Consider the following 24828-nt stretch of genomic DNA (forward strand, 5'->3'; position numbering starts at 1 on the left):
AAATCAATATATTTGAAAATGTAGAAAACATCCAAAAATATTTAAATAAATTGTATTCTTTTATTGTTTAATCGCGTTTAATTTTTTTAAAAATCGCTTGATAGCCCTACTTCAGTCCCATTCCACTGTACTGTACAGACATTACAAAAAGGAGTAAAACCAACAGCTTACGGTGTGGCTCCACCATCATCATTGCCTCCTTCTCAGACATAACAAGTTGGCAGAACTGGTCCCCAACATTGGCCAGGATATATTTAGAGGTCTCCAGGTCAATACCCTCTGCAGGGGAAGACGACGGAATCCACAGGCTCATGGCATCAGGATCACTCTGCTGGGGATTTAAGAATCCTTCCACTCGTAGGATACCTTTCCGAGTAAATATCAGTCTGAAACAAAACAGTATAAGCTAGTCAACAAGGAGCACAATGGTTGCCATCTACCTTCTGCAGCCATCCACGTCACAACATGCACCCAGAAAGGAGAAGAAAGGTTTCCTCTACATCTATACTCTTCAACCAGTACAATTCATATCTATATCCGGAAAGGCACAGCAGGTTATGTGAAGGCAACGGCAGTAGACAGCTAATAGGAAACGGATCCATCCCTTACAAGCAAGTGGTGATGGAGAGCTCTACATAAGGAAAATGATTCAGGTTTGGGAAATAACAGTACTGAAAAGTGTCAAGGGACCACGGTGATAAGAGTCATCTGGAGTTATCTGGTCTGGTAGGTGACAGTATCTAAAGTCCTGTGCACTGTTCTCCATTCTGACTCTTAGCACAAGTCATTTCCTAGATTCTGAAAAAATGCTGTAGGGGAACAGGGGGGGAAATAAATAAATCGGGAATTGGGAATAGGATACAGAGCCTCTCTCTACTAACTCAAAGTCAGCCTACAATGTTAGGCCCAGATTTTTAAAGGTATTTAGGTGTTGCTGCACTCAGCGTTACAATGCCTAACTGATTTAGAAGCCTAAATCATTTTCTAACAGGATTTAGATATTATCAATAGGATTTCAGCTCCTAAATGCTTAAATCCCTTTAAAAAAAAAAAGAGACTTCAGCATTGCAACGCTGAGTGCAGCTATGCCTAAGTACCTTTAAAAACGTGGTCCCCAGGGACAAAGTTGATGTAACTTGACAACTGTTTCAACGGCTGACATGTTAGAACTAATCTCAGGCTGGCTTATACTGGACATGCAAAATACCCACCATGCATGCCACCAGTCTCAGCAGAAACCAATGCCAGTTGTCAGAGGAAGAACTACTCTTCAGTCACAGAGGAAGCCCCCCAGATCAAAGCTGACGTACATCTGGTGGGGGCACCACAACATATCAAGGAAGCTTGCACTTCTGCTATACTCTCTATTCTAAGAGAAGAACTTATTTCAAACTTCTCACTCCAGTACTAATTTAGCTTTAAAACCAATGAAGCGAGAGACAAAGCACCGCCTCTCCCGCAACCATCCCCCCGACAAAAAAACAAAACAAAACAAAACGGTTACTAATCTTCTGTAACTGTGTTTCTTAGAGATAGAATCACAGAATCATAGGACTGGAAAGAACCTTGAGAGGTCTAGTCCAGTCCCCTGCACTAATGGCAGGAATAAGTACCATCTAGACTATCTCTGACAGATGTTTGTCTAACCTGCTCCTAAAAATCTCTAATGATGAAGATTCACCAACTTCCCTAGGCACTTATATTCCAGTGCTTAACCACCCTGATAGGAAGTTTTTCCTAGTGTCCAATCCTTGCTGCAATATAAGTCCATTGCTTCTTTTCCTATCCTCAGACGTTAAAGAGAACAATTTTCCTCTCTCCTTCTTGTAACAACCTTTTATGTACTTATGTACTTTTATGTATGTTATCATGTCCTCTCTCAGTCTTCTCTTCTCCAGACTAAACAATCCCATTTTTTTCAATCTTCCCTCACAGGTCATGTTTTCTTGACATTTAATAATTTTTGTTGCTCTTCTCTGGACTCTCTCTAATTTGTCCACATCTTTCCTGAAATGTGGCACCCAGAACTGGACACAATACTCCAACTGAGGCCTTATCAGCATGTAGTAGAGCAGAATAACTTGTCGTGTCTTGCTTACAAAACTCATGCTAATACATCCCAGAATGATGTTTGTTTTTTTTGTTTTTTGTTTTTTTTTGCAGTAGTGTTACACTGTTGGCTCATATTTAGCTTGTGATCCGACAGTCTGGAATTGGTTTGCGGAAGGAAAGCTCTGGCTTAGGTTGAGTCGAGCACTGCCCCAGTAAACACTATTCTCTGAACTGGAACAAAGAGTTGACTTTTGCTCATTTATCAATAGGCCCAGCGCTCGGAAGGTGACCGAATGGGAGAGCAGTGAATTGGTAGTGGCACTGGTTTACAATAAACCTGAGAAATCTTCTGTGGCCACGGAAGACACAAATGTGAAAGTAGGCATCCTTTAAATTGAGGGAGGCGTACCAGTACCCTGGATCCAGGGAAGGAATGATGGAGGCCCGGGAGACCATGCAGAACCTCAGTTTCTTGAGATATCTATTGAGGTGCCACAAGTCCAAAATGGGCCAAAGCTCCCCTTAGTCTTTGGAATCAGGAAATATTGGGAGTAAAACCCCTTTCTCTCAAGTCTTGAGGAACCTTCTCCATGGCCCCGATCCACAGGAGGGATTGCACCTCCTGGGCAAGGAGTTGCTCATGAGAAGGGTCCCTGAAGAGGGACAAGGATAGAGGGTGGGATGGATGGCAGTCAGCTGCAGCAGAGCAGAGAACAGCGGAGAGGCTAACAGAGGGAGTTTGACTGGGAGTTCCCCTGGGGAGAGCCCGCTGAGGCTTTCAACTTGCAGGCTCCTCTGAGTGGTTGTTGCAACAGCTGAGGAAGCTCTTAGAGGGAAGATAAAATGGATGGTGAGCGATCAGCTGTCGTGACCTGCACAGGATGTGCCATGTTAGTCTCTCTTCCACAGGACAGAAGCGACTTTGTCTGTACAAAGTGCAAGCTGGTCTCCATGTTGGAAGAGAAGGTTCAAGGTCTGGAGAAACAAGTATCAACCCTGCGTTGCATAAGAGAAAACGAAGATTTCCTAGACAGACGTCAGGATATGCTTCTACGGGCACAACATTCTGAAGAATTGGAGCAAGCTGCACAGCGGGGACAGAAGGACGGTGAAGAAATTTGGCAGCATGTGACTTCCAGAAGAAGAAAAAGGCAGGTAGTGGTGGTCGGGGACTCCCTCCTCAGGGGGACTGAGTCATCTATCTGCCGTCCTGACCGGAAAAAATGAAAAGTCTGCTGCTTGCCAGGAGCTAGGATTCACGATGTGACGGAGAGATTGCGGAGACTCATCAAGCCCTCAGATCGCTACCCCTTCCTGCTTATCATAGAATCATAGAATATCAGGGTTGGAAGGGACCTCAGGAGGTCATCTAGTCCAACCCCCTGCTCAAAGCAGGACCAATTCCCAACTAAATCATCCCAGCCAGGGCTTTGTCAAGCCGGGTCTTAAAAACCTCTAAGGAAGGATATTCCACCACCTCCCTAGGTAACGCATTCCAGTGCTTCACCACCCTCCTAGTGAAATAGTGTTTCCTAATATCCAACCTAGACCTCCCCCACTGCAACTTGAGACCATTGCTCCTTGTTCTGTCGTCTGCCACCGCTGAGAACAGCCGAGCTCCATCCTCTTTGGAACCCCCCTTCAGGTAGCTGAAAGCAGCTATCAAATCCCCCCTCATTCTTCTCTTCTGCAGACTAAACAATCCCAGTTCCCTCAGCCTCTCCTCATAAGTCATGTGCTCCAGACCCCTAATCATTTTTGTTGCCCTCCGCTGGACTCTTTCTAATTTTTCCATATCCTTCTTGTAGGGTGGGGCCAAAACTGGACACAGTACTCCAGATGAGGCCTCACCAATGTCGAATAAAGATTACAGGCCCTGGTTCTAATGGGGGACTTCAATCACCCTGATATCTGCTGGGAGAGCAATCTGGTGCACAGACAATCCAGGAAGTTTTTGGAAAGTGTAGGGGACAACCCTGATATTCTATGATTCTATGTAAACTGAAAGGTATAGCTGATTGTCACTGTACTTAGCACCCAGCAGTCCGATATTATGCAGGACCACGCTGAGAGTGGCCCTTGAGTCCTTCAGGCCACGAAGTCTCATGTCTGTCTGCTCTGAGAATAAAGAGGAATCTTGAAAGAGGAGATCCTGGATGGACTCTTGGACCTCGTGAGGAAGTTCTGAGGACTGGAGCCAAAAGCACTGCCTCATGGTGACAGCAGAGGTTATTGTCCAGAGCTGCCTGGAGAGATGACCCAGCCACATTCATGCCCTTCTCCAAGAGGGCAGAGAATTTCTGCCTTGAGTCCTGCAGCAGAGTGTCTTTAAACTTGGCTAAGTCGTCCCACAGATTGTAGTCGTATCTCCAGATACGCAGCTGTAGGCTACCCATTGAATAAACTTTTCTCCCAAACAGGTCCAGTTTTATTGCATTCTTTTGTTTCGGGGGTAGTGCTCATCTGGCCCTGCCTGCCCCTCTCATTGGCTGCTGACACAACCAGGGACCCTGGTGGGAGGGTGGGAGTATAGGTACTTTTACCCACTTGCTGGCACATAATATTTCTTTTCTGCCCTCTTTGAGGTGGGGGGCAGAGAAGGAGTTTGCCACAGGGCCTTGACCAAACCCATTACAACCTCATTAATGAGCAAGGCCATTTTGGACAGCTGCAGCCAGAATGTCAATAAGGCTGTGTGATGATTCCTTAAGCTCCAGCCCCAGGTTAGCTGCTATCCCCTTCAGAAGGTCCCGGTGAGCCCTGAGGAAGTGAGCTACTCGGCCCTAAGACAGCCTCATCTGGGGAGGAGAAGGCAGCCACTTTCACCAGAGGAGGGACTCCTTCCTCAGCCGCAATGACATCCATGGGAACTACATCCTGAACATAGATACCAGGGTCGGGGTCAGGTGCCAAGCAGAAAGGAGCGATTGCCTGCCTCTTGGAAACCACAGAGTATGATCAATGGGAGGGAGGACCCAGTACCGGGGGAAACACCCAAGGGTTACCATATGGCCACTGACCCGTTGGCCAGGTGCTAGCAGGGGGACTCACGCCAAGGTCTGGTGGTGCATAGGCTGGATACCAGTGGTGGCCCTTAGGTTGAACGTAGGGCTCCCCTTCAGACTCAGAAGTCCTCCCTCGGTGACCACTGTGGAGTAGTACCTCTCTCTGCCTCCATTCAATGCCGGGGGTCCGAGGACTGGAGACGGTCGTGACAACAGTATCAGGGTCAGCTTGACCCTAGAAGGACCCAGGGCGCCCAGGAAGGAGCTCCAAGATCCATGCTCCTTCCTGCTCATGGACATTGGGGCCAGCAGCTATCCCATCAGAGTCGGGGAATCAGGAGCAAAATAAGTCCTTGGCCGCTGCAAAGGCCCCAGGGATCGATGGAACCATCAGACTGCTGGTGCCACGGTGGCTTCCAGGTGTCAGCGGAGGGTCCCGTACTGGATTCTATATTGTGGGTGGAGTTAACAGTGCCACCATGGGACTGGGAATGGAGGAGTTGCCTGACGCAGGTCACACTCTGCTGCCTTCCCCATGCTTGTCCTTCTTCTGCACTCTCGGTTCTCTGCTTTTTGTGCTTCTTCCTTGGCACTGGAGATGAATAGTGCTGGGCAGAGCACAGTGCCAGAGAAGCACTTCACAGTGAGGCCGAAGTGCTTGGTGTCTAATCAAAGCAACTTGGCTCTGAGGCCGGTCTGAGAGCGATTCCATTAGGATAACCTTCAGTCTTATTTCTCTATTTTTTTTGTGTGGGGGGGTCCAAAAGTTCTGACAAATATGGCATTTGTCCCTCACGTGAGTTTCTCTCAAGCACTTCAAGCAACTAGAGTGTGGGTCGCTCATGGGCATAGGTTTGCTGCAGGAGGCACATGGTTTGAAGCCCTGGGACCAGGGCATGCCCGGCCCCTGGGGTGAAAAGAATCCCTCAACAATAGGGATTATCTATTTACACTAACACTAACTACAATATCTATATGCACTAAAACTGTACTTAAACTAACAAACTATGAACCAGAGTCCAAAACCACTGAAAAGAAGTCTTGCCAAAGCAAGAGGAGTTATTCCAGCAACCATCACGGGCAGTAAGAAGGAACTGAGAGGGTGCATGTCTGGCAGCCCTTCTTATACTGACGCATGAGCATGCGGCACCAGAGGGCGCTAGAGCTGGCCGACGGATACCACAGAAGGAAAAATCTCGGATAATGGTGTATATGGAATGTACGTGAGTCAGTACTCAAAGATGATGATTTTCTAGTAGTAGTAGTATACTGTACATCGGAGTCACTGCTTTTTATTTCTCTAAAAATGAGCTGTTTATCTTTCTCCAAACCATGCAAGCACACAGTCAGGAGGGCCTGGTTAAGGAGATCGAGAGATACAACCCATTAAGGAATTGGGAAAGTGGCTGGTGTACCATGGAGAGAGAGACAGCTACTCTTAAGGCCAGTTACATATTTTCTCCAACATTAGCTTTGAACTGGCAACATTCAATTAGGATTTTTAGCCTAGCTAACAACTAACTCTGTCCCAACCTCATTAAAGAAAGATGGAAAAGAATAGTTATTTCAGTACAGGACCTTAGTATCCAGCAGTGAAATTTTACTGAGATTTGGAAGCAAATTCAGTCTCCTGGGACCTGGCATGAAGCCATCCAGTTAGTATCATATAGCTGTAGCTTTTGAGTTAGCTGAAGGGGGATAACAGCAATGGCAGCTGTTCTCCTTGCAGGACAATGATAAACTGTCACCTGGCTAGAGTTCTTTCGGAATGGTCAAAACCTTCATTAGGATACCCAGGCAAGTTAAAAAGTCCAAGAACAAAATACTTCGCACGTCACAAGTTTGAAGTGCTGCAAAAACATTACATATGAAGCAGAGATTCAGCACCTCCGAAAATGGAAGAAGCGACAGGCCACAGTTGAGTCATCCTGCTCCTGCTCCTTAAACTTGCGGTACCGCTCCAGACGACACTCCCGACACTTGTGCAGATGAGGGGCTACATTGATGCAAGATCCATCCTGGAGGAAAGGCTCTCCTGACTGCTTCAGCTTTCTCACCTTACTCATGTCTTTCAGCACAGACTGGCCAACTGTATGAAAGGGGAAAAATGAGACCATCAGTCAAACTACAACAGCAATGAACAACTCCAAGAAGCATATTTTCCAAGATCCTCTCTGAAAAATGCATTCCTTCCAGAGTAATGAACCCAGGGTTACCCCTTGCACAGCAGACTGCTCCCCCTAGTTTTGATAGAAACTTTTGCCTACAATAGGCTCCCCAAACATGCCATACCACTTCAGTGATGGATATTTTAGAAAGAAAGAAATAATGCAGAATGTGAAAAACAATTTGGCTGAATAATGTTGTATAAACTCAAAATGCTGAAAAACTAGCAAAATGCATCTCCAAGCAATTCCAACCCTTTACTCTTCTCACCTCCAACATGGTTTAGAGTCCACCAAATTGGCAAGACCAAGGATGTATACAATCCAGTCCTCTGCCTCAGAGCACTGGATAGTACCATATGCTTCAAATGAAAGTGTAAAACTGCCTTAATAAACAATTGTGGAATAACATGCCAATGGGAAAGTCTATTAATGGTTATCTTTAATTCTGAAGCATACCCCTGTTAACTGTGCCATGAACTTTCTTAGCTTTTTCCCTAGTGAACGTACCTGCAGATATTCTTACATCAAACATCACATCTTTTAAAAACTCCAAGCTTTTTCCCCTACTAATATTTTGTGTCTGTACTAGTAATGCAGGGTTTATACCAGGGTGAAAAATCATAAGGTTTGCCATACAGAAAGTGTGCAGTGCAAAAAACAGTATCCCATCCCTTCATGTTCTCACGTATTCCTGTCCTGAACGCTTCACCTTTCAGGGGGGCTGTGCGAGGCCGGCCCTTTGGGGCCTGCTTCCCTTTCCCTTTTCCCAGCAGCAGTTCAGCATTCCGCTCTCCACTGGGGCCGAGCTTGCCAATCAGATGCTCTGGGATTCCCTTTAGACAGGCCTTGGCCTGCAGCTGCTCCTCAGAATCACTCAAGTCTGACAGGTCACTGTTGGTACTAGAATCTGAGTCCTGTCTGGATGTCATGCTCCGCTCGTCTAAAGAGAACCTTTTCACAGCTTCAAAGGGGGCTTTGTTCTCCTGTGCAAACTCTGCCTGTGAAGAGAAAAAGCCAGGCGGGTGCCTGCCAAACACATTAGAAAAAGTTTTCAGGAGAGGATTGTCTTGCTGCCCAGGCCCAACAGATGGCTTTTCTTCTGTTGGGCTGGAGGAGAGCGTGGGCATCTCAATAGGCTGTGTCAGGCTGCCAGTGGGTGAGCTGGAACGGCCATTCCCCACAGTGGATGGGCTCTGAACACCAGCAACAGCAGCTGAACTAGGAGCATTAGAAACCATCTTGGAGGAATCTGTTGTTATGAACAAGGTTTTCTTCTTAGCTAGAGAAGAGTCTGTTGAGGTGTGTGATTCTGGCCAGCTAGAAGCAGCCTTTAGACCCATAGCTGAAGGGGGTATAGATACGGTCTGAGATGAAGATGCAAAGCTGCTGAAAGGACTGAGTTCTGCTTTCTCAGCAAATGCCAGGAAAGGATTGGAGGGCTCCTCTCGGGACAGTTTTGGGGGCTGTAAAAATAGGTTTTCATGATTATCTGCAGGTCGAGTATTCAAGAGGCTTCGTGAAAAGGCTGGAGTGAGGGTGGGCATAGACTCCAAGGGCAGCTTCCGGTCCACAGAACTGCCAGATGGGGCTGCAGGTTTAGTGTCTGCTGCAAGAAGAGATTTACTTTTACAGATCCCAGAGCCCAGACTGTCCGCACTCTGTTTGAATGAGTCCCGACTAGAGGGCTCTTCAGCCAAACTCTCTGAGATGACCGTGAAATAGTTACTGGAGGGCAGATTCTGGGACATGCACTGAAAAAATAAGTTCTTTGACAGATCAGAGTCTTTCTGAGTCTCTTGCCCAGTGCTACATCCAAATGGAAACCCAACAGGCTTGTTTGCTGGAGACAATACTCCATTTGATTGGCTTCTTCCATCCCCAAATGCCAAAGGCTGGGATGCAGTTGGGAGAGATGCTCCAAATCCAGAAGAGGTCAGAAGTGAATTTCGGGAATTCTGAAACAAAATTGAAGAGAGTTAACTAACAAAATGATTTCCTCTAAAAAGATGATTGAGTAGCTAAACCAGCAGAACTTTGCCCATTGCTACTAATTACACAATCACATCCTTCACATGCTTCTCACATACCTGCCATGGGAAGTCACAGCAGAAATCATTACTTGCACCAATGCAGCTTTCTCCAAACTTAAAAGTTTGGAATGTCTACCAAAGTAATACAGAAAAGGAATTTCCTTCCGCCACCCCCACAGATGTAACTATCCAGCTCATGGCAGTTACAAATTAAGGGTGGAAAGGCCAATCAAGTTTTATTAATGCCTTGTCACACTATGGAACACAGAACTGATATATGAATTGTCTACCTAATCTGGAATCTTATCTCCAAGAACAGTCAATGCTAGATATTTCAGAGGAAAACCTGAAATCACCATAATGAAGCTAGCTGAGAAATATCTCCTCGTGGTACAATATTGCATCTAGCCCTCAGATCGTCATCCATTTATGTGTTTCAATATAAGAATGTATAGCCTCTGTAATTCTATCCTAGCTAATGTAACTAGAGTGTCTGTGTCTTAAGAATCACTTTTTACCCAATATCTTGCAATAGTAATGGTCTTATACTATGCATTATGGATCAGTTTAAACTCATCTTTAATGTATTATGGAAAAGCAAGTACTCAACTGGCCTTTGCTATGCTGTTTTTAAGTCGTCTTATTCTTTTTTCAGAGAGTTACATAACCTTTTAATTGTCTTCCATTGTCTGAGAAACAGCATCTTTCTAACAAGAACCACGCTTAAAAAACAGCATGCTTATCCCCGCCTCATATTAGATAATTCAGTTAATCTCCAACCCAATGGAGGATCATTCCTTACAATAACACTTTGACCAATTTATTTTTTATTTTTTAAGTCACAAGCACTGAGGTTTCCACCACTTTCCTAGGGAGGCTATTCCACAGCCTGATTCCTCCCATTGTTAGGGAGCTTTTCCTGACCATTAGCCTAGATCAGGAGTGGGCAAACTTTTTGGGCTGAGGGCCACATCTGGGTGGGGAAATTGTATTCAGTGCTGGGGCAGGGGGTTGGGGTGCGGGACGGAGTGCAGGATGTGGGAGGGGGTGCGGTGGGCAGGAAGGGGCTCAGGGCAAGGGATTGGGGCAGAGGAAGGGTGTGGGGTGTATGGGGGGCTCAGGGTGCAGGAGGGGTGCGGACTGCGGGAGGGGGCTCAGGGTTCAGGAGGGGTGCGAGATGCAGGCAGGGGGTTTGGGGCAGGGAGTTGGTGGGCGAGGTTCAGAAGGGGTTCGGGCTCTGGCCTGGCACCGCTTACCTGAAGTGGTTCCAGGGTGGCAGCGGCAGGCACCGGAGCCAGGGCAGGCTCCCTGAATGCATGCCCTGACCCCATGCCGTGCCACTCCAGGAAGCGCTGCAGCCCCTGGGGGAGCGGGAGACTGAGGGCTCCGCGTGCGCAGCCCTTGCCACGCCTCCAGGTACCTCCCCCGAAACTCCCATTGGCTGCGGTTCCCCGCTCCCGGCCAATGGGAACTGTGGGGGGGGCGCTGCCTGGAGGCAAGGGTAACATACAGCACCCTCTGCCCTCCTCCCCCCCCCGGGGGGGGAGAGCGCGCAGGGACATGGTGCTGGCCGCTTCTGAGAGCGGCAGGGGGCCCGTGGCACCACAGGGGGCAATCCTGCGGGCTGGATCCAAAGCCCTGAGGGGCCGGATCTGGCCCGCGGGCCGTAGTTTGCCCACCCCTGGCCTAGATTCTCTCTTTCACCTTATTACTCCTACTTATAGCCCCACTTTCACATAACACAGGAGTCAGGGGTCACCCAATGAAATTAACAGGCAGCAGGTTTAAAATAAACATAAGGAAGCATGTCACACAATGCACAGTAAACCTGTGGAACTCATTGCCAGGAGAGGTTGTGAAGACCAAAAGTATAATTGGGTTAAAAAATAATTCATAAGTTCATGGAGGATAGGTCCATCGATGACCATTGGCCAAGATGGTCAGGGATGCAACCCCATGTCCTTAAGCCTCTGACTGCCAGAAGCTGGGACTGGAGGACAGGGGAGGGATCACTCAAACTACCTGTTCTGTTCATTACTTCTGAAGCATTTGGCACTGGCCACTGTTGGAAGACAGGACACTGGGCTAGATGGGCCATTGGTCTGACCCAGCAGGGCCATTCTTATGTATCACATTTGTTTTTTATACCCTTCATATATTTATAGGCTTCTATAACTATCAGGTTCTTCTACTTCACGCATCATGGTGGTATCCAAGTTCCTTTGTTCCATCACTCAATCAAGCTATACATATTGAGATCAAGATTTTCTTATGAGTCAGTCCCTGCATCCTCATGATCATTTTTGTTTTCTCCTCTGAACTCCCCATTTGACAATCTTGCCATAAACAATGTACCCAGAACTGCATGCAGTGTTCTAGGTGCAGGTACCCCAGAGCCATATAAAGTGGAACAGTTGCCTCTCTGCTTCATAACACCTCTGCATACGCAGCCTAATAGCCCATAAGCTTTTTTTTTTTTTTATAGCCCCATCACACTACAAACCTATGTTTAATTTGCTGACCATGATCAACCTTCACACTCTTTCTACATTACTGCCTCCCAGAAGGAACACTCCAAGTGTAGGATGCTTGAGATTATCTTTTCCTAGGTGTATTAGCTTCATTTCCCCAAAGTGAATCTCTCTTATGTCATATTTCAAATCTCTTCATATCTGAGGGTAATTTCTGTCTCTGTGACCATTATAGTTCCTCCTACTTTACTATCTCCAGCAATTTAATTTATTACAATTTGAACTCAACACAAAGTAATCATATTTCTTTAATGGGCTCTTCTATTAGCCTGTTCTGAGAGCTAAAAATTTTATTTATCAATTCCTTTGCACTCTTATTTTATTAGTCTTTTCTAAAGAATGTTAATAGGCTACAGAGGAATGACTTGCCCTTACAGAATATGGGCTTGCTTGTGCCTTGCATTTTCTGCTTATATTTAGGCTTCGTAGAATTCAATTTTTATTTAATAATTGTAATGGCTAATATCAATTTATATTTAAGTTTATTTTTATCTATTTAAATTTTCACAGTTGGGCAAAATTATGGGGGTGTTGGATAATATGGGGGGTCAGACAACTATTTAATTACAGTAGATGTTGACATTCAAAAAGTTTTATAGCCATTAAAAACACAAATTGTCAACATCATATGTTAAAATATACAAAGTAAACATCCTTAACTCAAACTCTAAGAAGTTCTCAAGTAGCATTTTTCTTACTTTGCCGATCTGTAATTTTCAATCATCATCAATGGGAATGTGTGTGTGTCTGTGGTGAAATTAACATTTACTGACATTTACCAATAAAATCTAAACCTTCCACTCCCACTTATATAGATGCTTGGATCAATTAACACCTCAGATATTGATAATTATAGATCAATGAGATGTCACCCTACATGTCTCATTGGTCTATAATTACCAATATCTCCCTCTGTGCCTTTAGAGACCAGTACAATGGTGCCCACTCTCCCATAATAAAATATGACGTTAGTAGCTCCATTACATTGGACTTCAGTTCCCTCTAAATTCTTTGATGAATATTCCACAGCCCTGATGATTTATTGCAGTTTTATTTCTCAGAAGAGTCCGAAGAATAACCACTGAGGGAGATATTTCTCTCCTTCCAACCTTCATTATCCTATGTTATGGAGACTGCTGCAAATTAAACATTTACCCTTTATGCAGTCTAATCACATTATATGATCTCTTTTACACTGTAGTGGTTGTGTAGCTCTAGTGACTCAGTGAGCTTCCTACTTCTAATATGCTTGCCTGTCTTCATTTCGCCAAGAATTTACATAGTAGTCTTTAAATTTATTCAGAGTCACCATTTTCAGCTTGGAAAAGAGACGACTAAGGGGGGGAATACAATAGAAGTCTATAAAATCATGACTGGGGTGGTGAAAATAAATAAGGAAGTGATTATTTCTTCTCATAACACAAGAACTAGGGGCCACCAAATTAAATTAATAGGCAGCAGGATTAAAAACAAACAAAAGGAAGTATGTTTTCCACACAACGCACAGTCAACTCGTGGAATTCCTTGCCAGAGAATGTTGTGAAGGCCAAGACTATAACAGGGTTCAAAAAAAAAACTAGATAAATTCATGGAGGATAGGTCCATCAATGGTTATTAGCCAGGATGGGAAGGGATGGTGCCCCTAGCCTCTGTTTGCCAGAAGCTGGGAATGGGCAACAGGGGGTGGATCACTTGATGATTACCTTCTCTGTTCATTCCCTCTGGGGCATCTGGCATTGGCCACTGTCAGAAGACAGGATACTGGGCCAGATGGACCTTTGGTCTGACCCTGTGTGACCGTTCTTACGTTCTTCTTTTACCTGCAAAGTCTACTTTATTAGTTTCTCTTGGGTTGGATTTTCATTCTTAAAGGCTACATAAAATCTTCTGCCTTGTTGTTATTTAACCAGTTTCCCTCCAGCTTTTTACTTTTTTCTTCCTTGAATATGCAGACCTTCTGTAACTAAAAGCATCTTCAAGCAGTCTCCAGTGCATTTCTATGTCTTTCAGTTTAACTTTTGACCTTCAGGCAGATTCTATCAATAGTTTGTCAGAGTACAATACTTAATAGCAAGATATGCTCTTAAATAGTATCTTCCATGTGAGAATATCAAACTTAATTACATTAAATATAGTAGTGTGTATTAAGGTAATTTGAAGGTTGCACAATTTAAAAAAGATTCCAATAGCAGCAGTTAAGATTACAAAAGTTAAAGGTTCAATCAACACAATTCACTCAGACACACTGCATTTTACATAGTCATTAACGGTATCTAATAAAGACAGTTTCACATGTAACAAGAACAAAGAAAGAAGACAGAAATGAGCCAAGTTCGTGCTGCTACTGGAAGACTGTCAGAAAATGCAAAAAGGTTGTTCTATCAGCTTTAAGCTGACTTTGTGGTGGGGCAGAAAACCTGTCCATGGAAGCATCTCTACTGGTAAGTGGCAAAAAAAAGAGGAAGTGAGAGGGACTGAAACTTTACCTCCACAAGGACCGAACGTACCACATGTCAGAGGGGGAAGAGCTGGAGGGAGAGGAGAGTGAGATGCCCCAGAACTGTAAAGGTTTTAGAGTTCCTGTAGACACAGACCCAAGGGTGGGAACTTATTACAATAAGTGACTTTAGAAAATATATTTCCAAAGTTTTCTAGTTGTACTTTGAATCTTCTAGGCTGCAGGCAACTCACCTCTCCCTGAGCTTGTGACCAGCCTGTTTTCTGTTTCTCTTGTCCAGTAACTGCTGACATGCCAGTGTCAGAGATCCGCACAGTTGTTGGTGTCAAAGCAGCTGTAGTAACAGCTGCTGGAGAAGCCCCCATGCTTTGGCCAACCTGTTCCAGTGATTTTCCTGCCTCTTTACATCCAGCTCCAACCAGCTGTGCTTGACTAGCGGCTGAAGAAAAAGGAGTGAAGGGTACAGGTGTGTCACCAACCACTGGCTCATCCTGCACCACCAGAGTTCGGCCATTCTCTTTGGTGTAAGTGGCAAAGCGAATATTGCGATTAATCTGAGGAACAAAAGGAGGCAGCTGCTTGGCCCTTGCATCCAGCCCTGTTTCACTTCCAGTGCCTCCTTTCCAAGGAGGCCTGCTTGCCTCACCTCCATCACTCCCATTACTATCCACTTCACCCCTCTCTTTTAGCTTCTTTGTTGCAGGATCACATCCGGAGTCTGAAGCATTTTTCCTCCTTCGTCCATCCTTTCCTTCCATACTCTCTCTCTTCTTTTTCCCTTTCGAAGATTTAGCTGCTTTTAGGCCCCCTCCCTAGAATAAATAAAATTAAGTAATCACTATAGGCAAAGGGTCATCCAGCCTGTCAGGCCAGAACCAGAAGGTCCACTCTTTTCCCATCTCTTAAAGGAAAATATTTCATTTGTTAGAATAATAGATTTGATACACTACATTAAACTCAGAAATAGTTATTTTAGACAGATACCGCAATGGAAGTTTTTAATATATAAAATTGCATGTGTGCACACCGGCCTCTTGTTTTTTTACATTAGAACAGGGTCCTCCATAGCAAACAGTTTCACTCATTTATTAATGGAGCTAGGTTGCCAGGTGGTGGTACATCAGCACAATGGGCAATTCTGGTTAGTGGGTTATCATCTTGAAGTAAAACTGAATTTTGAAATGATTTATATACCGATAGTGATAAATTCCAGTGATATAAATCATTTTCCTTTAAGGCAAAACTTCCAGTCCAACACAGCTGGCAACTCTGCCAGCATCCTAGGAGGCAGCCTGTTCTTCAATCCACAGAAATAATAGCCCCAAATTTCAGAAAAGGATTGTAGTTAGGAGGGGAGATAGACTGCTGTAGCAAGGGAGGAGAGGAGGCATTTCCTGAAACCAGAGGCAGTGATCACCAGGACAGCCTCCTTCACAGTGCAACCCCTTAGAATGAAGCAAGACAACCCTTAGATGCCATTAGTCCAACTTTTCTCTCCAGTAAGAGTAATTCCAAACTCATTAAACTCACAGCAAGCTTGTGTTAAAAGGAAATGGACTTTTAAAGGAAGCCGAGTGCATAATCTGACTATTTTATTGTCCACAACATACATATAGGAAACCCTCCTCTCAGCTCCAGTGGACTTCTCAAATACTCTCAGTGACCAGAACTCCTCTTCAAGTTGTTTCCTCCCAAATGATCGCAGGATACTTTCTAAAGCTCCTGATTAAACATGCAGAGACATGACACAATACAGTACCTCATTTGGTGGAACAGAATTGTCCATCACTACATGAACCAGTCGCGGATCCACTGACTTTATCTCACCAGTCTGATTTTTATGAGGTGGGCAGCAAAAAACAAGGAAGAAAGAAAAAAAATATTCAGTCAAATTACCAGCTAAGAGATAACAATGAACATAAGACAGCGTGCAGACCCTCTTTTCCCTCACTCGCCTCCTTCTCTCCCTGTCCTCACTTGTCAACATCTCTGCTTTCACTACACTCCTCTCTGAACTGTTTCACCACCCTTTCTCAACTTCTCTAACCCTCAAATTTGGGTCCTACTCTGTTCTCATTTTTCTGTCTCCATTCATTTATCAGTCCTGTTGAGCACCTCTGGAGACAGTTCTGCCACGAAAGTCTGGTCTACACTGGGGGGAAGCGGGATCGAGATCGAGCTAAATTACACAACTTCAGCTACGTGAATAACGTAGCTGAAGTTGATGTACTTAGATCTACTTACCGCAGTGAAGACACTGCAGTAAGTCGACGGCTGACGCTCTCCAGTCAACTCCTCCTGCGCCTCTCGCCCTGGTGGAGTACCAAAGTCGATGGGAGAGCACTCGGTGGTCGATTTATCGCGTCTAGACTAGATGCGATAAATTGACCCCCGCTGGATCGATTGCTGCCCATCGATCCAGCGGATAATGTAGACAAGCCTTAAGTTCCCTTCTTCCATTTTGAATTCATTCCCTTCCAATTTTGTCTTTTCTTCTAAACTGACAAGGAAACATGTCAGTTGATGCCACCCATTCTCTATTAGCTTCCCCCACAAAAAGGAAGATTAGAGACCAGTCAATAATTAGCAATATCAATGTCAGATGATTGTTTCTTGAGCCAAATGATCACTTCCTTACTTAAGAATGTCACCTTGCTCTCCCACATGGAAACAATTAAGAATCTCTTCTAACAGACTCCCTGTCTCTTCAGTAGAGTTCATCAGCCAGGAGATACATGAATCGGATTCAGAAGGAGTGGCCAGAAACTCCTCCTGCAAGTCATATTGGCTAAAATTCAAGCAAAGAAAATTCTGTTCCTGTCCAGAACTAGTTCTGCCTCCAAACAATCCAAAAAGTTCAATCTGAATACAAATGATCTTAGGGGGAGGGATAGCTCAGTGGTTTGAGCATTGGCCTGCTAAACCCAGGGTTGTGAGTTCAATCCTTGAGCGGTCCACTTAGGGATCTGGGGCAAAATCAGTACTTGGTCCTGCTAGTGAAGGCAGGGGGCTGGACTCTATGACCTTTCAAGGTCCCTTCCAGTTCTAGGAGATAAAATATAAATTAATGGAGATATCCTATTTTATTTTATCATGGAGGATTGGAGGAAAAAAAACAAAAAAAAAAAACACAACCCTTCTCACAACAAAGAGTACATAACAGTCAGTGCTGTAGACAGTTATAATTCATCATGCTACCCACCACTTGGGTCTGCTGATTGGAAGTTTCTGGAAGCACTGATACCTGGATTCCTGTTCATCCAAGACTACACATCAAAAAGGTGGGTTCAGACTGAGATTTTGACCCCTAGAACCTAGCAATCCTCCTTCATGCTTCACCTGTTTCAGGCAATGTGTATACCAAGGTGACGTATAAGGAAGAAGCCAAGAAAGATGGCATTTGATGGCCATAATATGACAATCATGGAAAAGTAACCTTCTGCTTGTCTAACAATATCCTCTCCTCCTTCTCATCCACTTCCTACAATACAATTTTCCTACAATATTTTTGTCCTCGCCAAGCATCTCTCTACATCCTCCCCTAACTGAATTGTGCATTGTATATTTTGTAATATAAGCCCTGTGAGGTAAGAAAAGTGACCTGTCCATGAAGTACCATGTGATTACACATCTTTAGGAGACACTAGCCAACAGACAACAAAATTCAAATTTTGTGGAGAATGGTATGTTCACCAAGCGATGCAGGGAACTCATGTTTTAGAAGCCCAAACGAAGTGCTTCAGGCCTTCACCTCAGTCACGGACACTTCCATAAGACGAGTGATGGGGTCTTGACAGGTCACAACACCACAGAGCCAGCTATTTTCATCCTCTGGTTGGTACACCTTAACTCTTTGGCCTTGGACACTGTAGGGACCTGAAAAAGAGAGCCAGATCAACTGAGTATATCTGCAGACAAATTATTTGCACTGTACCATTAAGGGTGCATAATACAGACAGCAATGTGTGCTGAGTTAAGGTTGAAAGCACTCGTCTCCTGGTGCAAGGAAACAGATTACCAAGTTTTATTACAGATTTTGCTCACAGCAAATACATCATCTAAGCACAGTTCTGTTGAAAAATGTGGTTAAAATAGCACTGTGAGGCTCACGTTTGTGTCAATAATTATTAGGTCAAATTTGATCAATTTACAAGTAAAATTATGTTTTGAGAAGATCTGAAAAACCCAGCCTTACAGACTCAACCTAGAACCTGAAACAAGGCAACTGACTCCCTCCTAAATACTTTTTTCCCCTCTGTCACCTACAAATGAATAAATAATTAGAAAAAAAATCCAGACATACACACATCGTGAGTAACCATGTGACTTTACTGTGAAGTCCTTGTGAAATTCCACCTTGAGTTTATAAGGAGAGGTTCCTCACCCTGTGCAGCAACTGGAGTTCTTCAAAGTGTGTGTCCCTGTGGGTGATCCACTTCAGGTGCCGCGTACCCTATGTACCTTAGATTAGAGTCTTTTGGTAGCAGAGTTCATTCAGCCCATACACGTGCCTTACACATCCTTGTGCCTCACACCAAGGCTATATAGTGCTGCGCTGGAGAACTGCCCTCAGCTCCTTCTCCACAAAGCTGAAGTAGAGGGGAAGGAGGGCACGTAGTGGAGCACCTGTAGGGAGAGACGCACACACCCTTGCCTAAAAGAACTCCAGTTACTTACAGGGTGAGTAATCTCTCCTTCAAGTAGTGTCCCTGTGGGTGCTCCACTTCAGGTGACTAAGCAGCAGCAGCCTCAGCAGGAGTAGGGGGCTTTGGAGTAGTTCAATGTTGTAGATAGTACTGCAGACTCACAAGCAGCAGCTGAAGTTGAATCATGGATTACTTTGAAAAAGTGTGTACAGAAGTCCAAGTGGCAGCCCTGCAGATCTCATTGATGGAAACTTCCTGGGAAAATGTCACTAAGGTAGAGTGATCCCTTTGTTGAATGGTTAATATCCCAACAGAAGGTTGAATATTAGATTGATAACAAGGAATGATATATCCAGATATCCACCTACAAAGTCCTTGATTGGAAATTGTAGATTCCTTAGAGTTGTCAGCAACTGACAGTTTGGGAGACTTTCAAAAGGATTTAGTTCTGTCCAGGTAAAAGGCTAATGCCCTTTTTAACATCAAGCATATGTAATATAGTGTCCTCCTTAGTCAGATGTGATTTAGGGAAGAAAACTGAGAAATGAATGACCTGATTAATATGGAATTCAGATGAAACCTTATGTAAGAATTAGGGGTGTAGGCATAGCAAAACCTTATCTTTGAAAAATACTGTGAAGAGAGGGTGTGCCATTTGGGTTCCTCTCTCTCCCACTCTTGGAGCAGATGTAATGGCTACCAAGAAGGCAATCTCCACAGATAACTTCAGTAGAGAAATTGCCATTGGTTTAAAGGAAGGTCTCATAAGGCATCTGAGAACAAATTAAGATCTCAAGCTGAGATGGACGCTTGATTTGAGGGAAAGTTTCCCTACTCTGATAAATCTCACTATGATACAACAGGTAAACACTGAGAAACCTTTGACGGGAGAATGAAAAGCTGTTATAGCTGCCAAGTGAACTTTGATAAGGCTCATAGATAACCCCATCTTCTTCAGTTCCAGGAAGTAGTCCAGAATATTTGACAGTGAGGAAGAAACAGGTGAAAGATGCCACAGATCACACCAACAGTTGAATCTCTTCCATTTCTGAAGGTAGATATTGCAGATAGACTCATTTCTACTGTTTAACAGTACCTCCACAGAACAGATCATTTCTATCCTTGCAAACCATCAATGAGCCATGCTATGATATGACAAACTCTCAGGCTAGGGTGAAGGAAAGGAGATGGGAAATGGTCAGGAGGCACATTGCTTGACAAACTGCCAGCAGCATGAGGTAAGCAAACCATGTCTGTCTCAGCCATTTTGGGACTATCGGTATGACCCTGGTCTTGTCCTATCTTACCTTGTTCACCACCTTCAGTAGTAAAGTTGTTGGAGAGGGAAAAACATATAGCAGTCCTGATGCCCAACATAGGAGAAAGGCATCCCCCAGGAGTGATGGCCCAGTACCCCTCTCAAACAGAACTGAGCACACCTTTGTTCTTGGCCGTGGCAAAGAGGTCCACCTCTGGGAGACCCCAAATCTGAAATGTGTGATCGAGAGACCAAGCATCCAGCGCCCATTTGTAATCCTGGGAGAAATGTCTTCCGAGAGTCCTGAATGCCAGGAAAGTATACTGCAGACACATGGATACAATTGTCTATGCACCAATTCCATAGTCCTACAGCTTTGTCATAAACGGAAGGGGATCTCTCTTCTCAATTGATATAAAACATGTAGGCCACATCATCTGTCATGATCTTGATGCACCTGCTCCTGATCAATGGCAGAAAACAGAGACAGGCATTTCTAACTGCTCTGAGTTCCAGCAGCTTGATGTGTAGAGTGATCTTGTTCGGAGAACACCAGCCCGAACAGGGTGAGTGTCCAGGTGCGCTCCTCAATAGAGATGCATCTGTTGTTACTTTGTTACTGTAACTGCTGGGGGTGGCTGGGTAAACTGGACACCAGCATGGACACTATGGGAGTCTTCCCACCAGTCAAGGTAGTCCTTTACCAAAAAACATAAAAATGGCCATATTGGGTCAGACCAATGGTCCATCTAGCCCAGTATCCTGTTTTCTGACAGTGGCCAATGCCAAGTGCTTCAGCCCATTCCCAGCTTCTGGTAAACAGAGGCTAGGGGAACTTACAGAGAGAACAAATTCCTGTCTACGCTGTGTTTGTTTGGAAGGCAAATGGTTCTGAACCACCCCTATAGGGAGTGAAGATGCAACCTTGGATGGCTTACTATGAAGGTGCAAAGCTGCCATATGCCCCAAGAGTTTAATGCAGTTTCTTGCAAATGTTTGAAGACTGACCTGGATGGTAGTGACAGTGTGATGGTGTCATAAACCTGTGCATTGGAAAGTAAGCCTTGGGGGTTGTCACATCTAGGGATGCCCCTCTGAATTCTAGGCCTTCTACAAGGGTTAAAGTAGACTTCAGGATCTTTAGGTGAAGCTCTAGCTTTAGGAACAGTGCTATAGCCTTCTTTGTGACTAATAAGGTCTCATCGTAAAATGGATCTTCCAGTAGCCAATTGGTGAGGTACCGGAATACCACACTTGCCTCCCTGTGGAGGTTCATGGGGCACAATCACACCTGAAGTGGAACACCCATAAGGATATTACTCGAAGAAGAATCCTCACTTGTATCCCATCTGAGTGTAAACTGCAAGCAAAAAAACAAGTTCACGGAACCAACTAATATGCCTAATTACTTGGACATGTATGCACAATTCTTCTACAGATGTAAGGAAATTTTCTACTGCCAATGTGCAATGCGCAGTTTTTTCCCAAATCTTGGAACACAGGAGTTGCCAGAAGAAATCAAACCACTGAAGTCCATCTAGTCCAGTATGCGGACACTGACAGTGACCATAACCAAATGCCTCAGAAGACAGGGCAAGAAATTCCATACTAGACAGTTAATAAAGTAACCTGCCTGGATGAGAAGTTTCTTCCTAACATTCATGTGTGTGTTAAACCAAAGGCACTAGTACCCACCAAGAACTATGTCCATACCAATGTAATGTGATGCTCCAAGAAGATCATTGGTAGCAGGGTTCAAACTCTGCAGCCTCTGTATTGAAAACTATGAGCCTCTATTGCCTGAGCTAAGACACCCAGGGTCTGTTAGCCAACAGCTGTAGCACACACAAACCTCTGTGTGGTCCAGCAATTGAAGCAAGTCAGAATGCCATATGAGTAAGAATGGGTGATGCCAAGTTTAAAACTTCAGTCATTTGTGCAGTCATGCTTAAAAGGACATAATTAGAATCTCAGACAGCAAAGTGGTGGGTTTTCGGCCTTCAAGATAGCAAAGATGGCTTAAAGGATTACGTTTTATTTTTCAGAAGAATTCACCTTCAGGCAGACTAAGCATTTAAAAATTCAGCCCAAACGGTTGATATTTGAGGAAATTGTGAATGCCTGGGATTGGATTATAATGGAAGCTGTTTTGCAACCTTAACTATAGTGATTGTGAATGAGCAATCGCTACAGACAATTCCCGTTAAACAGCAATCTACCTTTCCAATTAACTGCAAGAAAGCAATAATTAAACTCTCCTCACAAAGAATTTTGGACATATTAACTTATAGAGTGGAACTTCAAACAATGGGTATTACTGTTTGTTTTGGGACTCCTCTCCGGAACACAAACTCATGCACAATCCAAGCCCCCAAGCTGCAAGCCAGTTGGTCTTACCTCTGCTAAATATTTCCTGAAGTTTCTGGTCACTAATTAATGCGTTGACCGAGTCTCTCAGTTCAGATTGCTCCTGCAGAACTTGGTTCTGGCTCTCTGTTCCCATCTGCCAATGACAAAGAAGTCTTGAATGCAAGAAAGCCAGTAGACAACATAGTAGTTATACTACTGGGGGCCACAGCTCTCTGGCCTCTCTATTCTGGAAGCTCTAATGGAGAAGAATATCTGACCTCCATCAAAACAAAAGTAAACAAGCTTCTCAATATGCCAGGAAATTGATCAAGACCACTATGCACAAGCAGTTTTGGAACCCCTATAGCAATGATTCCCTCTGGATGGGGAGGGTCTATGCAGCACTCAGCAACTAGAGGCTCCTAAAACAAAGGATGGGGAAGAGCTGGGACTTTAAGACTTTCTGAATGGAGCTGGAGATCAGGGCCAATTCTTGTATTTTTTCACGCCCTCTCTATCTGCCCAATACCCATGAGGACCCCCACCACATCTTGAAAAAGAATCAACCTGGAAAGCATGGTATGAAGTGAAATCTGTACTCTGTCTGAGAATGCCTCTTCAAGTACCTGAAACAGACATAATCCACTGGCATCAGACAGGAATCTCAGGTCTCGGTCCAGAAGAAACTCCACAGGAACCACGGAGCCTAAACCCAGCTTATCTACTAAGGGAGTGAAGGTCTGTGAAGAAGAAAACTTGAATGAAGGGTCTGGAAACAGATTAGGGGGACACTCAGACACAAGTAATACCCTTCTGCAGGATTCATATCCTCACAGGGAATGCCCCAATCATTCATAAAATACTTCATTACCAAGAAGTTAACATTGTAAGTAAGACATTTTTAAACAAATGCAGCATAAATACTGAAGACAAACAACAAAAATAGCCCACGTCAAGTAGCTTGCACTTCCCAGAGCCTGAATTTTAAAACAAGAGGAGCCACCGCCAGCAATTTAATGAAAGTGAAAGGCATATTTCATTTTCTTCAAATCATCTGGTAGTCAACTCTCCTTATAAGAAAGTGGAATTACACTAGGACTTGTCAGTGCTGAGTCCCAATATTTCTAGGAGCCCCAGCAACCCAGGCAAAGTATCACAAGGGATACATCGCTATTTGAAAGGGGCACTTTTATACTTTCACGTCATGTAGCAGTAAACACTATTATGGACAGACTAATGAAGGGAAGAATTTTTCGTTACGGTCATTTTCTGACAAATGAAAGTGCATGTCAGAAATACTATTAAGATACCTGACAGCAGCACAAGAGAACAAATTCCCAGATCAAAAGCTCTTTGTACTATTAATTTCTAGTTTTAATGTTTCACAAATCTATGAGCTGAAGATCAGGTAGCTGCTCTACATATTTCCGATATTTGAACCCAACTTAAGCATGCTATCAATGCAGCATGCGCTCTGGTGGAGTGAGGTCTGATGTTTGATGGAGGACTCTTATTAATATCATAAGTTCTAATACAGTACCCATTTTGAAAATATGTGATGAAATGGTCATCCCTTTTGATTTATTACTATAAGCAATGAAGAGTCTTGAAGTTTTACAAAAAGATTAGTTCAGCGGTTCTCAAAACTTAATTGCACCACGACCCCCTTCTGACAACAAAAGTTACTACATGACCCCAGAAGGGGGGTGGGGGGGAAGACTGAAGCCTGAGCCCGCCCCAGCCCTGCTGCCCCGGGTTGGGGGGGGCCAAAGCCCAAGAGCTTCAGCCCCAGGCGGTGGAGGCCTGTAAACTGAATTCTGTCACCCAGGGCTGAAGCCAAAGCCTGAGCCCCACCATTCAGGGCTGAAGCCCTTGGTCTTTGGCTCTGGGCCCAAGCAAGTCTAACACTAGCCCTGGTAACCCTATTAAAACAGGGTCCCAAATCACTTTGGGGTCCCAACCCACAGTTTGAGAACCCCTGATCTAGTTCTTAACAGCCACCTTCTCACATCTGAGATATTTGATTTAAATTCAAAAGGTGAAGAATGTGTTATTGGGGGGGAGGGGGAATACTAAATGAATAAACAGATATGAAAATCTGATAGTACTTTAGGAATAGAAGGTGGATGCAATCTCATAGTTACTCTATCCATGTGAAAAACTGTATGGAGGATTTATCATTAGGGCTTGTAATTCGCTTTTTCTACATGCTGATGTAATTGCCACCAGGAACGTTACCTTCACTGATGATAGATTAATTGGACAATTTGCTAGAGGTTCAAAAGGGGGCGGGGGGAAGAGAGAGGGAATCCATCAGCAAAGAAATCACTA

General features: G+C 44.3%; 1 protein-coding gene across 1 annotated transcript in view; it reads right to left on the reverse strand.

Moving 5' to 3' along the window:
* KDM3B (lysine demethylase 3B) overlaps positions 1-24828 on the reverse strand; it is a 103206-nt gene that overhangs the window by 45079 nt on the left and 33299 nt on the right. Inside the window, exons 3-10 of the mRNA XM_034780458.1 lie at positions 23124-23237; positions 22546-22651; positions 17996-18120; positions 16004-16075; positions 14478-15056; positions 7935-9180; positions 6945-7146; positions 172-386 (exon numbers count right to left, since the gene is read on the reverse strand). Of these exons, the coding sequence (XP_034636349.1) occupies positions 172-386; positions 6945-7146; positions 7935-9180; positions 14478-15056; positions 16004-16075; positions 17996-18120; positions 22546-22651; positions 23124-23237 (2659 nt within the window). The remainder of the gene's footprint in view (positions 1-171; positions 387-6944; positions 7147-7934; positions 9181-14477; positions 15057-16003; positions 16076-17995; positions 18121-22545; positions 22652-23123; positions 23238-24828) is intronic.

Source organism: Trachemys scripta, chromosome 8, assembly GCF_013100865.1.
Source record: "Trachemys scripta elegans isolate TJP31775 chromosome 8, CAS_Tse_1.0, whole genome shotgun sequence".
NCBI classification, from domain to species: domain Eukaryota; kingdom Metazoa; phylum Chordata; order Testudines; family Emydidae; genus Trachemys; species Trachemys scripta.